The sequence below is a fragment of the Populus nigra genome, chromosome 10, assembly GCF_951802175.1.
Source record: "Populus nigra chromosome 10, ddPopNigr1.1, whole genome shotgun sequence".
Lineage (NCBI taxonomy): Eukaryota > Viridiplantae > Streptophyta > Magnoliopsida > Malpighiales > Salicaceae > Populus > Populus nigra.
Window position 1 is genome coordinate 3,561,799 of NC_084861.1, and position 13,594 is coordinate 3,575,392.

Genomic DNA, 13,594 nt, shown 5'->3' on the forward strand with positions numbered 1-13,594 from the left:
TACCATAAATTAAAGATATCTTATATTATCAAACTTGTTATTATAAAATATGCTTAAATTAGAGAATTTAATGATATTTTAAGTATAATATGTTAATATAAAACCTTAATAAAAATACACTTTTAAGTATTGTTTAATAGGATATAGATATTATTAAATCTGAAACTCAATTTATATTTAATTCAAAATATAAATATTAATATAACACAAATTATACATTCTTCTCAAAGTTAACTTTAAGTTATTTATAATTTTGACATTTAATACAAACATATATTAACATATTTTATTTTCTTAAAAAAAAAAACTCTTGAAACTAAGTAGAATTATTTTTTTAAGCTTAAAGTGATGTGTTTTTTTTTAAAAAAAAAACCTATTTTTTTTCACTAACTTACCCTAGATTCTGTAAAACCAGTTTAAAGTTAACGAGAGTCTCGAGTAAAACTATAATTGAATTTTTTTAAAATATTTAAGAAATATTTTTTATTTTTTTTGTATGTTTGACAAGTTGAGTGTTAGATAATTTTTATTTTGTACTTAATAATTTTTTTTTAAAGTAAGGATAATTTTTATTTTATAAAATATAATTGACAAATATATCTTATTTATTTTTAAAGTTTTTTTTATTAAATAAGGATTTTAAACCATTAATCAAGTAATTTTTAGCTTAAGATACTCTTATTTCATTAAGCTAATCTAGATCCCAAGTAGATGAATCGTTGAGTAAATCCATGTTGGATGGATCATTGAATTAATCCATGAATTAATCTATTATCAACCCTGTCCTGGGATCCACATCATGAGGGATATTATTCATTTGAAAAACAAAAACCAAAACAAATGAATAATTGCATCTTTTGTTTTTAAAAGTTGAAAACAGAAGGAAATCGTATATAATAATAATAATAAATTATACCACAATTTGTTTATGTAATTATTCTCCGGGATTTTAATAAGAGAAAGAAATGAAATCGTTTGGTTTGGTAATTTTCAAAGCATGGTTGTTTGGAGTGGATGGAAGGAACATGGAAGGAGGCTGGATATCCCCCAATCCAAAGTTTTGAATATTGAAAAAGTAATGGAAGGTGACGTGTGGCTGTGTAACCACGCCTAACCTCACATGCCTTCTCATGCGCTTCCCCGTCTTGGTGGCGGCGCTGTCAATGGCCCTTGTGGGTTCGGTTTGTTTGGTACTCTTCCATTCCTATCTTTCTTTCTTCCCTCCTCCCTTCTCAGTTAAAGTTTCACTCTCTTTTCGGTTAAAACCCGCTGTCTCTTTTCAAAACACGGAAGAAGGAGAGCAATATCAACAATGAAGGTTTCTCATTTCATCTCTTTACTTTAATCCTCAGCAACACCATCTCTCTCTTTCTACGTGCTCTGAAACTTGTTATGTTTTTGAATAACAGGGAATGCAGATGGGACTGTGGTGGGTCTGGCTATATGGGTTCTTGTTGATTGGTCTTTCCTTGTATGCCACACAGAGGCTACCTTCTTTTAAGCTGACAAGACCCCAGAATTTCAACCACAAAGGTTTAAGCCCTCCGACAATTACTATATTTTCAGCGCCTACTGACCCTTTTGCAGCTTCAGCTGACTCCAAGCAGAGTCTTGCTATTCGATCATGGCTTGCTTTGTCCCCTCAAATCATTGTCGTTTTGTTTACTCAACACCCTTCTTTTGCCTCAGCTTTTGGTTCCCGGGTTTTGGTTGACTCCACTATTGATTTCACGTAAGCATTTATTTCGGTTTTTAATTTGATTATTTTCTCGTCTCTGCAAAGCTATGCTTTAGATGGCTCTGCTCTGGATTGGTTAATGGTTATCTTAGGTCGGTCAACAAGTTTGTTATCTTGTTTCTTGCCCAGTTTTATTACGAGGAATATGCCATTCCATCAGGCTTATTCTCTTCTTATTCGGGTGTTTTCTAGGTTTCTTGGTACCCCATTCTTTCATTCCATGCTAGAGAAATCACGGTTATTCACAACAGACATAGCTGTTTTTGTTGATCCACAAACAGTTCTTCTGCCTGACCTCATTTCCACCTTAAATTATGCTTACAAACTTGACCGTGACTGGCTTCTTGTGGCTTCGTTACGAAATGTTTCCTACTTCCCGTTCCACTTGGATGATGCTGGGGAACATTGGCTCAGAGAGGATGGACAAAGGGTAAGACGCCAGGAGGTATGAAGGATTCCTACCCCAGACTGAAAGTTGACCGCCTATTTGGGACTACAACATTGACACCGTTCTTGATTCCAACAGTTGCAGGAGATACTTGGTCATCATTGGGAATGGAATCATTGTGAGGACAGAATGCTTATGGCATGGAACAACAGAAATCTACCTTTACATAATGGAGTACTTCCTCCTTTCTTGTATGGCAAGGGGATTCACAACCACTGGGTCGTCAATGAAGCTGTGTCATCTGAATTGAGGCTTGTCTTTGATGCGAGTTGGACCATCTCATGTCTCTCTCTTAATTATCTTGAACATTGGTCTGAAATGTCAGTCAGAGGATCCAGTGTTTTAGAGATTGAAAACAGAAGCTGGGAGGAAGGTGGCAATTCCCATCTGGGTGCACTATATGGCTCGATGTTTTTCCGAGAAATTAATTATTCTGGCCTAGTAAATCTTTTGAATTGTGAGGGGCAATATCTTTTTGCTGACATAACAGAAGACAGCGTTTATCCATCTGTGTGCCAGACAGGAAGTGGATGGACTAGAAGGGTTTTGAGATCCTGTACCCAGAGGAAAAGGATGGTTTCTGCTGAAAATGTTAAATCACAAAACAGAACATTAAATTGTTCTATGAGAGACAAGTTAAAGATATCGGAATCATTAGATTTTCCATTTTCTTTAGTGTCACTCCTTTCAATAACTGCAGACGAGAACAAAACAATTGTGCTTGCTGTTGCTGGATATAGTTACAAGGACATGCTAATGAGTTGGGTGTGCAGATTACACCAACTCCAGGTCACAAATTTCATCATTTGTGCTCTTGATCAGGAAACATATCAATTCTCTGTCTTACAGGTACTGCTTTATTGCTTTCTGTTTCTCTTGAGTTTTAGTTTCTTGTTCCAATTCAATTAAAATGGGGGTCAGTTTCCCTGCTGTGCAATTACAAGCACGTGGACAGGGGCATGCTCATAAAGAGATTATATGTGATTCTGGTAGACAAATTTTGGGCTACTGGCAGCATATTGGTTTAGAGAAGGGACTGTAATAGTTACATTTGCTCTTTTTCTCCATTGCCAGAAATTGACATTTTAGGATGACCTTGAACATCTGGGGAATGGACTTTGCTTGGACCGTTCTCTATTTATGGTTTTGAGTGCCCAGAGGAATTCTAATGTTTATTATGGCCTGAGCGCAATTCTTATTGTTTAGTTGCACCAAATGGTTTAAGCCAGTAAATTTTCACATTTGTATTCTATCATGCTTTTGGAAGATTGCCCCAAAAGTTCTATCTGGATTTAGTTGGTGATCTCCCTCCACCCAAGCTGTTGTCTATTTGTGTGTGTTAATTGAAATTTTCTATTCTCTGCTAGGGCCTCCCTGTTTTCCATGATCCATCAGCGCCGAGAAACATAAGCTTTAACGATTGCCACTTTGGAACAGCATGCTTTCAGAGAGTCACCAAAGTGAAGTCCAGAATGGTTTGGAAGATATTGAAACTTGGGTACAACGTACTTCTAAGTGATGTCGATGTTTATTGGTTTGGGAATCCGTTGCCATTGCTTTATTCTTTTGGTCCTGGTGTTCTTGTGGCACAGTCCGATGAGTACAATTACACAGGTGAATTCTCTCAAAAATTTAGCACTTAAATAACTAATTTCTTCTCATTGGCTTAGTGCACACTGGTCCAAGGGGATCAGAAGGAAACTAGTATATCTAGAATATCTAGTTGAAATATCCAGTTGAAATCTGGTGCATGTGACTTTATTGACTTTTTTCAAATGACCCTATCTTATGTTTTGTAAAAGTACAAATTAGAGGGGGGAAAGGGAGTTTAGATTACTGTTACTCTGGGGGACTGATACTGATCAGTGTTTGATGACTCTATTATAACTTTGTTTATCTCTATTATAGTCTTAGAAGTTCAATTGTAACCTATTTGTTCTGCTGTTCTATCTGTAGGACCTGTAAACTTACCGAGGCGCTTGAACTCTGGTTTTTACTTTGCTCGTTCTGATGCTTCATCTGTAGCTGCTATGGAGAAGGTGGTAAAGCATGCAGCAAGATCAAACCTGTCTGAACAGCCAAGCTTCTACGACACATTGTGTGGTGAAGGGGGATCCTACCGTATCAGTGATAACAGATGTGTGGAACCCGAAACAAATCTAACCATTCATTTCTTGGATAGAAACCTCTTCCCTAATGGTGCATACTTAAACCTATGGCAGAAGAAAAATGTGAAAAAAGCCTGTATGAAAAGGGGCTGTCTTGTTCTTCATAACAATTGGATTAGTGGGAGAGTGAAGAAGTTGGAACGACAGGTTGTATCAGGTTTATGGGAGTATGATATTAGCAGAAGGATGTGCCTGCAGAGCTAGTGCAGTTTCAAATTGATGCGATATTTTTGATAACTAGTTATTCTTGGGTTGGTGTTTCTTATCCGCTGTCCTAGGCTAACTTTGATTTTCACGTGGAAGAAAGGAACGAAACTTATTCCCTTCCCCTATGCCAAAGAATCTCTTGATAGCCTTGGTTTCATCATTGGCTTTCTGTGGACAAAACACTAGTTAGATATGGCCGGCCATGAAAGCCTTGGCAATATATAATAATATGGAAATAGTGCACATTGGAACAATGCTCCCCACATTCTTGTCATTATGGTGAGATGAAATATTGGGATCTTACAGCTTTTGATTGCCGGCTATGCTGAAGGGCTGTGTTCATTTGTTAGGCCTTAGTGGAAGTACACAGAGAGAGTCCAGAAGGAAAAGAGAACTGGAAGGAGCTCCTATATCATTGGGCTTATGCATACAGTCAAGAGATATTTCAGTCAGGATAGTTCATCCTGGTGGAAGAGAGGAGCTGTATCAATATGCCCTTCCTGCATCCCACTTAATGGAAAAATATCCTGGAATGTGCGTTGCTCGTCCAGGAGTTTTCAAAAATCCCCAGGAGTCTCTGTTATGGCCAGATGAAAATTTATTGCCAGGTCACAAATATCTTTTAATTCCATCCACAACTGCTCGGAAATTGACTCTTAAACACACGGGAAGGGTAAAAGTGAAAGGATTTGCAGAAGGTAAAGATGAGATAATTGATGCGAATATCACTTGGGATGAGAGCGGAGACATTTCCGAGGAATCTGTAGGTTCTGCGAAAGAATTCTATGCTTCCAAGGATAGGCGGCCAAGATATAAAGTGAAGAGGACTGTCAAAGCAAAGAAGCCTTTTGTACCCCCACTTCCTAAGGCAAGATCTTTTCGTGTATCAGCGTGGGAACCCAGCTTGACTTCCGTACAAGAAGTTTCTCCATGATTTGGTTATCAACCAGATGTGAGTACAACATGTATTCTGGTATGTGGACTGGTCCTTCTAAGCAGTTCTTTTTCCTCCCTTCTTTTCATTAGAATTTTGAAGCATTTCTCATTGTTTGTTGGTTTTGTGACATGTCTGCTACAGAAACTTTACCACAATAACCGAGTTTTTATAGAAATATGCATAGGTGCTTATTATTCCACTCATGAGCTGGAGGATCCTTCTTATGTTTGTGGAGTTTACTGGAACTGTTTCTTCCATTTTCTAAAACTTGCAGAATGTTCAATATTTACCGTGGTTGAATCAAGCATCAAGAACTTTGTATTCTGGCTGTGAGTATAGCCATTAATTTTGTCATTTGTTTCAAGAGAGAATCCTGCTATGCTTCCTGGACCTTGATTCACATGCTGATGTAAATATAATCTTTCATAGTGTTCTTAGAACTGCAGCAGTGCACTAGTCATGGCTAAACTTAGTGGACCATCAACAAGAACAGAACCTGAAGGCCGAGTAGAAAAAGTACTGTCCTCTCCGAAATTAGAAATAGAGAAATGACATTGCTTATGATTATGGGGTGCATGACGGGTCCACACATTGACTTACCCCAGGGCCTCGCATGGAAAAACTCGTTTTTTTACCAAAATAACTTGGTTTTGAGCTTCTCTTAAAAGATAAAATAAAAAATTAAGATAAATTGGATTAACTTGACCCGGGTGTTTGACCCACTGAGTGGTACAGAGAACCGGCACCAGTATTTGGGTTCTCATATCAATATCATTAAATACCACTATCAAGTCCAAAAAAAAATCATTTTGTTTTCCCAGTTTCATTAGAAATTGCTACTGATGCTAAAAGGAAATCACAGCTCAAAAAGACGGCCTAATACCACGAATTCTTTTAAGAGATGAGTGATTTTGATTAATCACATACATCAAGCCTTTTTCATTTTGATCTTGTAAATTTATACTCACAATATGTAAGACAGCAGCTTGGTCAAGATCCATGTGTAGAAAACTGCAAAGATAGCACCTGCTGGAATTGTCACAGCCCATGAAACCACAATCTCTCTCACGGTTTCCGCTCTAACGCTGTTCAGTCCCCTTGCAAAACCTACTCCCATTACTGCACCCACCAAAGTATGCGTTGCAGAGACGGGCAGTCCCAGCTTCGATGCAACTAGAACCACAGAAGCCGCAGCAAACTCAGCCGCAAATCCTCTAGTAGGCGTAAGTTCGGTTATCTTCTTCCCAATTGTTGCTATCACTCTGTATCCCCACATCATTAGCCCTGCAACTATACCAAATCCTCCCCATGCTAGAACATCTATTGGAATAACAATATCTGTTCCACTGGCACCCCCATGCAGAATAGATAATGCAGCAGCCAAAGGACCTATTGCATTGGAAACATCATTTCCGCCGTGTGCAAATGACATGAAGCAGGCTGAGAGGATCTGCATGTATCCGAAAACTCCATAAACTATTTCCAACTGGGTACCCTTTGGTCCTGCGAAATCAGAGAGAAACCCGATATTTTTGCTGTGTATAGCGTTCTCTTTTGGCTCGGGTTGTGTCGAACTAGCTTTCACCAGGAGATGGCCAAGCTTTTTCCGGATAATTCTGTCAACTAGGAAAGCACCAGCGGTCCCACAGGCTAAAGCCTGTGCTAGAGCCAAAGGAAAGATCTCGCTTAGAGGAAAGGCTGCGAAAGAGATTCCAGTTACACCCAAAAAGACAGCAATTGGTGCGGCTGCAGCCGCAGCTTGTCCTGGATTTGGAGCGCTGTATACAAACTACAAAAGTTAAAGACGGTTAGAATTTTGGAATACATAAATGCCAATGATCCGGATGCTAAGATATTCGGGAAAAAATTTCTCGTTTGGTTGAATGCAACAGATCTTTTGTATAGCATATTACAAGTCAAGGCAGACAATATTTGATACAAGTACCGAGCTTCACTGGTTCAAATCAGCAAGTGCAAGAACATACCCTGCGGATGAATTTGTACACGAGAAACGACACCATTGCTCCCATTAATGGTGAGATCACCCACGATGAAGTCACCCTTGCCAGAGAACTCCAGAAGACAGCACCACGTCCCCCATAGACAAGACCAAATCCAACCATTGATCCTATTATACAGTGAGTGGTAGAGACAGGCCAACCATAATATGATGCAACCTGGACAAATCATAGATGAAAAATTCACTAAATATATTAGAGAATAAGAAGATTCAGTTTCAGGCAGCAAAATTAACAGAAATCTAAAATTGATGTTTCAAGCAACTTGCGCTGTAAGGCGAATTTTGCTATTTTAATTGGTTGCTGTCTAGCTAGATATGGTATGAGGAGTGCCAATACATAGAGTTTCTTCAAGAAATTTATGCTCTTACCAGATTATAGCTATCTGCTTGATAATCTTGGAAACCAGTATTGTTTCACCTAGTAAAACAGGATAACGCATTTGAAAGATCTTGAAAGTCACCAACAACTACAAAATAGGCCACAAAATGTGGCATTTGAAGATTTTCTTGATATAAGCAGTATGAGAATGTAATGCCTATGCATGAAAGGGAGCTGCAATTCTGAATTTGATTGTTCTAGAGCATAAAAAGAAGTTAGCAAAGTTATAAACATAAGATCCCAACATCTGTTTTGTTAGATTAAACAGACTCCCAAGAATTTTTGCCCCATCCTAGTCCTTTAGCTGTTTTATGAAGAGCCTGCAAGGCCTTGTTAAAGCATCACTTAATACTCATCATTATATCCTCATACGGAACGCTGATAGAAACCGTTTCCCTGTTAGTCCCTTTTTTGTCTCAAATAGTTTGAGTAATTTCATTGGTTCACACAGGTCATAAGGTATCCGATTTGGGAGACACAGAGACCTTCTGATGTTTCCTGCATCCCATATGGATGCGGTAACACACTATAGAGTTCTACGAATCAAGAAGTTTTGCACAACAACCATCCCCATATTCTTATGGAATTGACTGGTCGCACAACCATTACTTGTTGTCGTCTCCCCTTTTGTTTCACATCGGTTTGTTATTATATATAGTTACTTAAGCTGAAAGCAAGAACAGTCGAATCAAAATTCTAGCATCGACATCACAAGTATATACTTGTGTGTTTAGTTGATTTCTGTTATAAAAAAGGACCAGATATGTTATGGCATGGCTATGAAAGCTAGAGCACCTGATGAATCAAGTTTTTATCAGTATATCTTTGCTAAAAAAATATTAGATCAAGAAAGATTTATGGGTATAAATTTTCTAGAACATAAACATGCTTCAATGAAGCCACGATTGAGCGTGGCAGTGTGTCAAGCCTCAGACACACTCAAGGAAATAAGCATCATCTCCTAGCATGCCTAAAAAAATAAGCATCCTTTCTGGACACGTCTAAGAGAATGACCTTCCTCTTTCATCACTCCTAAGGGAATCACCAAGCAATTCTCCATGGGCACACCCAAGAGGATGACCCTCTTCCTTTGGACTCACTCAAAGGATGGACCCAGCCTCCTTTAGGCTCATCAAGAGAAAGACCCATCTCCCTTGGGTCTAACTTAGAGGAAAAGCTCAGCTTCTATGGGTTCAACTACATTTAACATCTTCAACCCTAATCTTTCTATATCTTTTAGGTATAAAAAGTCCTGTAGGGACCCACTAAATTTCCATCAAATATTAATACAGATGTAAGGGATATTTATCACTCATTAAATGTTATCAAGGTAAAATTACACTTTAAACCCCTATCTTCACAAAAAGATAAGACTCGTGGGCTATAAATACACCATGATACCTACAAAACAAAGGTTCACAATCTTCATTCTCTCTTGCATATATATTTTCTATCTCTAAAAAGATACTTATTTAAGTATCTGAGAGTCCTCACCTCCACCAAAGGTGACTTTTTGCAGGTACTAGTCATAAGTTACTTTGGCCTACCAAACACCAATCATTTTGGCTAAAGAGAATGGATATGATTGCTATGACAAATTGATTAACCGATTATCTAACCCATAAGCTCTATTCCTAAGCTACTTGGATTTTTTTAGGACATCATCAGTGGTGCAATCTATGGAAAGATTGATAAAAAAAAAGGCCATCGGTTTCTTTTTAAAACTTGCTTTTAGTATTCATAGGGAATTTCACAACACACAACCAATGTCCATCTAGGCTAGGACATGGGGCAAATCAACTTATTGTCGTGGGCATTCCTACCCAGCAAGAGCTTCAATAACTCACTAGTCAAGTGCAACTCCTCACCCAAGTTGTGTTGACAATCCGAGGGCAAAATTAGACCTTGTCACCCTAGCAAGTCTTAACACCTACAACAACACATAATGCCTTAACGTTAGGACCACCAACTACACCAGAAGCTCGTAGATGATTACACTACCTAAAGGAGAATAGACAGAATGACATTCATGAAAGTTCCTTAAGGGATCACTTACGACATTATCATACACATGCACATAATAAATACTACGAATATACTCCCCCTAGTTACTATAGGATAGACACCGGTCACTATAACTGTCATTCAATGCCAAGCTCTCTAGGCTCCCCAAAGCCCAAAAGACAAAGTACTAGAAGACAATTTATGGATGCGCATACCCAGGGGAATGTTTATAGCCCCCCATTAGTAGAGGATTTCTCCCTAATCCAAACACATATTGAACACTCGACTCACAGAGGAATACTTCTCTATGAAAATGAGTTTGGACAACTATGATGACTTGGCTAATCCGAGGGAACATATGCAAAATATATATAGTAGCTTGGAATTGATCATCCAAGATGGTGACTCAATGTGCAAGATATTCTCTATAACCTTCAGATGATCTATATGTGCTTGGTATAACAACATAGAGCCAAATTTTATTGAAGGGTTCAGTAGCCTCTGCATCAAGCTAATGACATGATTTAACACAAACATAACCGCCAAGAAAAACTCTACAAAGCTTTTTAGTGTTATCTAATAAGAGGACGAGACCACACGGGTATATTTGAGGAGATTCAACGAGAAAATGTTTAAGGTGCAAGAGTTGATTAAGTTAGTAGCCTTAGAAGCCTTGATAGAGGAGTAAGGAAACATGCTTTTTAGAGGAAACTTTATGTCTTACCAAATAGAAGCTTGTTCATAGTGAAGCAATTCATGAAAAATCACATAAGGGTTGAAGAGGTCAGATTGCTATGACATGGACCTCCTCATTTTTACAAGGACAACTAACGTAAATGATCTTCCAAGTAAAGTAATCAGGGCATTCGAAGCAATCTTAATGCCACCTCCAAGACATGTTTCCTCCTAAGAACATCTCTTATACCTATCACTCAGATCATCTCATGATATATAATCCTTAATAAAAATATAAGTTTCTTAAATATGAATGATCTATTCAAAATGACTATTTATTCTCTCTAGATAATAACTGAAGACCCCTCAAAACATCTCCTAGAAAAAGGATAGAAGTAATATTCTCAGTACTATATGCATCAATCTCAAAGAGGTAAACATGATTGGTCTCCCTAGTACAAATAGAAATATCATGTAATCACCACTCTCAGTAGGGAGGGGTTCTCTTGTACTGTAAAAAAATAATAATCATGATGACCTTTTTAGTGAAGGGCTAGTCCCATGACAATGTTGAGAAAGCTACAAGCTCCTATTTACCAAGAACCTATAATCACTTAGAAGTTTCTAAGTATAGGTTCATCATCATTGAATTCTGTATAACCACTTAAAAATTTATATAGATGATGAACATGGTACCCTCAATCTTTTAAAAATTTTCTAAGAACTGATTCTTGGCCTTTTATATATAAAAGAATTTCTTTTAGTCCAAATGCATATTTCTCTACATTTTTCCCGTCTTACCTTTTTTTTTTATACGAGCAAAACTCACAACTCTACCTGAACATGGAGATTAATTAAAGTATTTGCATATTATTATATCGCAAATATTGGAGGGCTACTGATAAACCAAGTTTATATTAGTATATCATTGCCAAAAAAAACATCAGATCAAGAAAGATTTACGAGTATCAATTTCTATCCAGCCCGAAAACCTTATTTCTAAATTAATTGGATTTTTTAGAACATGATCAACAGCATTAATAACTCATCGTTATTCAAAGAATGCAGAATTTGCATGCCTAAGCATTTAATTTGATTGATGAAAACATATCAATACTAACTCATTAACGAAAGACATAACTCCTTTTTTGAATTATATCGTATTAACCGCGTATGAATTCAAATCTCATACAAAGCGTAATATATCTAAAGGAATTAAAGGGAAGAAGATGTTTGTACGCAAAGTGCACCTGCAACCAAGTACCAGCAGCAGCCAAAGAAGAGAGCAATCCTGCAAAAAGCAGAGTATCCTTTCCCTGAAACACATTAGCAACAAGAATTCCTTTCTGCATTGTACTGGTCACATGAGTACCAATTAACAGCGCTCCTGAAAACTCCAAAACAGCTGCAGTTAACACTGCTTGCCGCATTGTCAATGCCCCAGACCCCACAGAAGTCCCCATGGCATTAGCAACATCATTGGCACCTATGTTCCAAGCCATATAGAATCCAAATAACAGTGTCACGTATGATAAGAACTTGGTTTTTAAGTCCAAACCCTGTCCCAAAGTCTTCAAACAGAAGGGAAGAATGAGAGCAGCAAATGCTATCAATATTGATATAGCAGAGGCTGTTCTTGAGGATATATCAAAGGCCCCGGCCATTCCAGGAGAGTCATCTTCCTTGTTTTTTACCGTTTCTTGATGTTTCTTGATTTGAATTCCTTCGTTTCCCTCTTCCTCGCCTCCTGCTTCTGCGAAAGAGGATATACTGGCAAAAGGGTGCGTGAGTTTAGAGTTCTTAAGTCTCAAGATGGGAAGAAAACTCTTGGTTGATCGCTTCTCGCGAGGCTTGAAAGGAAGACTTTCTTTCTTGAGGAGGCTGGATTCATTGGAAAAGAAAGAAGAGCGGTTTCTGGGTAGATAGAAATGAGAGCTATGAAGGACACAGGTTTCTGGTGAGATAGTGTTTCTTGTAGAAGGTGATGGGGTATAAGGGAGAGTCATGTCTAGGAGTAAACGGTAGAGAGAGTGCAGTGATGACGAAGAGAGATATGGATATGGGATTATTCATGTAGATTCTTGGCCATGGAAGAATATTGCGGCAAAAAGGCAGAAAGGAGAGTAGGTGGTGGTGGAGGAAGAATAAAGGACTGGGCATAGTTTTCTTCTTGTTATTTGGGTTAGAAAGAGGGTTTAGACTTGAGAATGGATTTGGCTGCTTGCTTTGGTCGACTGACTCGACTCAATGAGTGGTGGCTGTGCTTCTGGAGGGTCTCCACTTGTACACGCACAAGTTTGTAGTCAGAAATATTACTTGAAAGAAAGAAAAGATTTCATACTTTATCCAAGAATAGCATTACTCGCAGCCCCAAGTTGGTCTCTTTCCACTCGTTTTATACCCTAAAAAAAGAGGATATAGTTTTAAGGATTGGATGTAGACATCGTAAAGAGTTTAAGCATCAAATAATAAAAGAAGTGATGGTAGATTTCATGGTTATAATTTAAAATGAAAACTATAATTTATAATTTTTTTTAATTATGATTTTAAAAGAGTTTTCAATAAAACTCGTTTTTTATTTATTAAACCTTTTTAAATTTATAATTGAAGTAAAATACAAACTGACAACACCGGATCCAATCCTAAATCCACATTAGTCAACACTAATAAAGGGATTATTTAATAATTTTTTATATTATAAGCATTAATTATTTATTTTTTATAAACTACAACACAAAGTAATAAAATATAATCAATTTTTTTTATTGTTAAAATAAGTACCTAGAATGAATAAGCCCATACATATATTTAGTAGATATTTTTTTGTCTGTTTTTATGATGAAAATGCCCTTCAATACATTAAAATTAATTTGAAAGTATAAAAAGGATTTTTTCAAAGAAAAAGTCATATCATCATTTTCAAACAAAACCCAAAATGAATGCCGCGTGTATAAATTAAAATGATAATTATTGAAGAAAAAAATAAAATATAAAGATTCACAATTCTAATTTTACGAG

General features: G+C 37.3%; 2 protein-coding genes across 3 annotated transcripts; one reads left to right on the plus strand and one right to left on the minus strand.

Moving 5' to 3' along the window:
- Positions 1-868: 868 nt before the first annotated feature.
- Positions 869-5,697, plus strand: LOC133705973 (beta-arabinofuranosyltransferase RAY1-like). 2 transcript variants are annotated; one of them, XR_009844372.1, is made up of 7 exons: positions 869-1,318; positions 1,410-1,732; positions 1,931-2,183; positions 2,265-3,035; positions 3,554-3,800; positions 4,143-5,534; positions 5,640-5,697. XR_009844372.1 is itself a non-coding variant. In XM_062131442.1 (6 exons), the coding sequence occupies exons 1-6, from the start codon at positions 1,313-1,315 to the stop codon at positions 4,556-4,558; spliced, it is 2,016 nt and encodes a 671-aa protein (XP_061987426.1). In that variant the 5' UTR covers positions 869-1,312; the 3' UTR covers positions 4,559-5,697. The 2 variants fall into 2 exon arrangements, 1 of the variants encoding a protein (XP_061987426.1); XM_062131442.1 differs by having other exon boundaries at positions 4,143-5,697.
- A 593-nt stretch (positions 5,698-6,290) lies between these two features.
- Positions 6,291-12,909, minus strand: LOC133705974 (inorganic phosphate transporter 2-1, chloroplastic-like). The gene is made up of 3 exons (XM_062131443.1): positions 11,827-12,909; positions 7,484-7,675; positions 6,291-7,287 (listed from the first exon to the last, which is right to left on the minus strand). Exons 1-3 carry the CDS (start codon positions 12,580-12,582, stop codon positions 6,463-6,465), a joined length of 1,773 nt encoding a protein of 590 aa, XP_061987427.1. The 5' UTR covers positions 12,583-12,909; the 3' UTR covers positions 6,291-6,462.
- Between the last annotated feature and the right edge of the window lie 685 nt (positions 12,910-13,594).

Coding starts and splice junctions, on each gene's coding strand:
- LOC133705974 (XM_062131443.1), bottom strand. CDS start 12,582: ATGACTCTCCCTTATACCCCATCACCTTCTACAAGAAACACTATCTCA. Junction 7,676..11,826: donor CTGCTGGTACTTGGTTGCAG/GTGCACTTTGCG, acceptor TGATTTGTCCAG/GTTGCATCATATTATGGTTG. Junction 7,288..7,483: donor TGTACAAATTCATCCGCAGG/GTATGTTCTTGC, acceptor TAACTTTTGTAG/TTTGTATACAGCGCTCCAAA.
- LOC133705973 (XM_062131442.1), top strand. Junction 2,184..2,264: donor AAAGGGTAAGACGCCAGGAG/GTATGAAGGATT, acceptor TGATTCCAACAG/TTGCAGGAGATACTTGGTCA. Junction 3,036..3,553: donor ATCAATTCTCTGTCTTACAG/GTACTGCTTTAT, acceptor ATTCTCTGCTAG/GGCCTCCCTGTTTTCCATGA.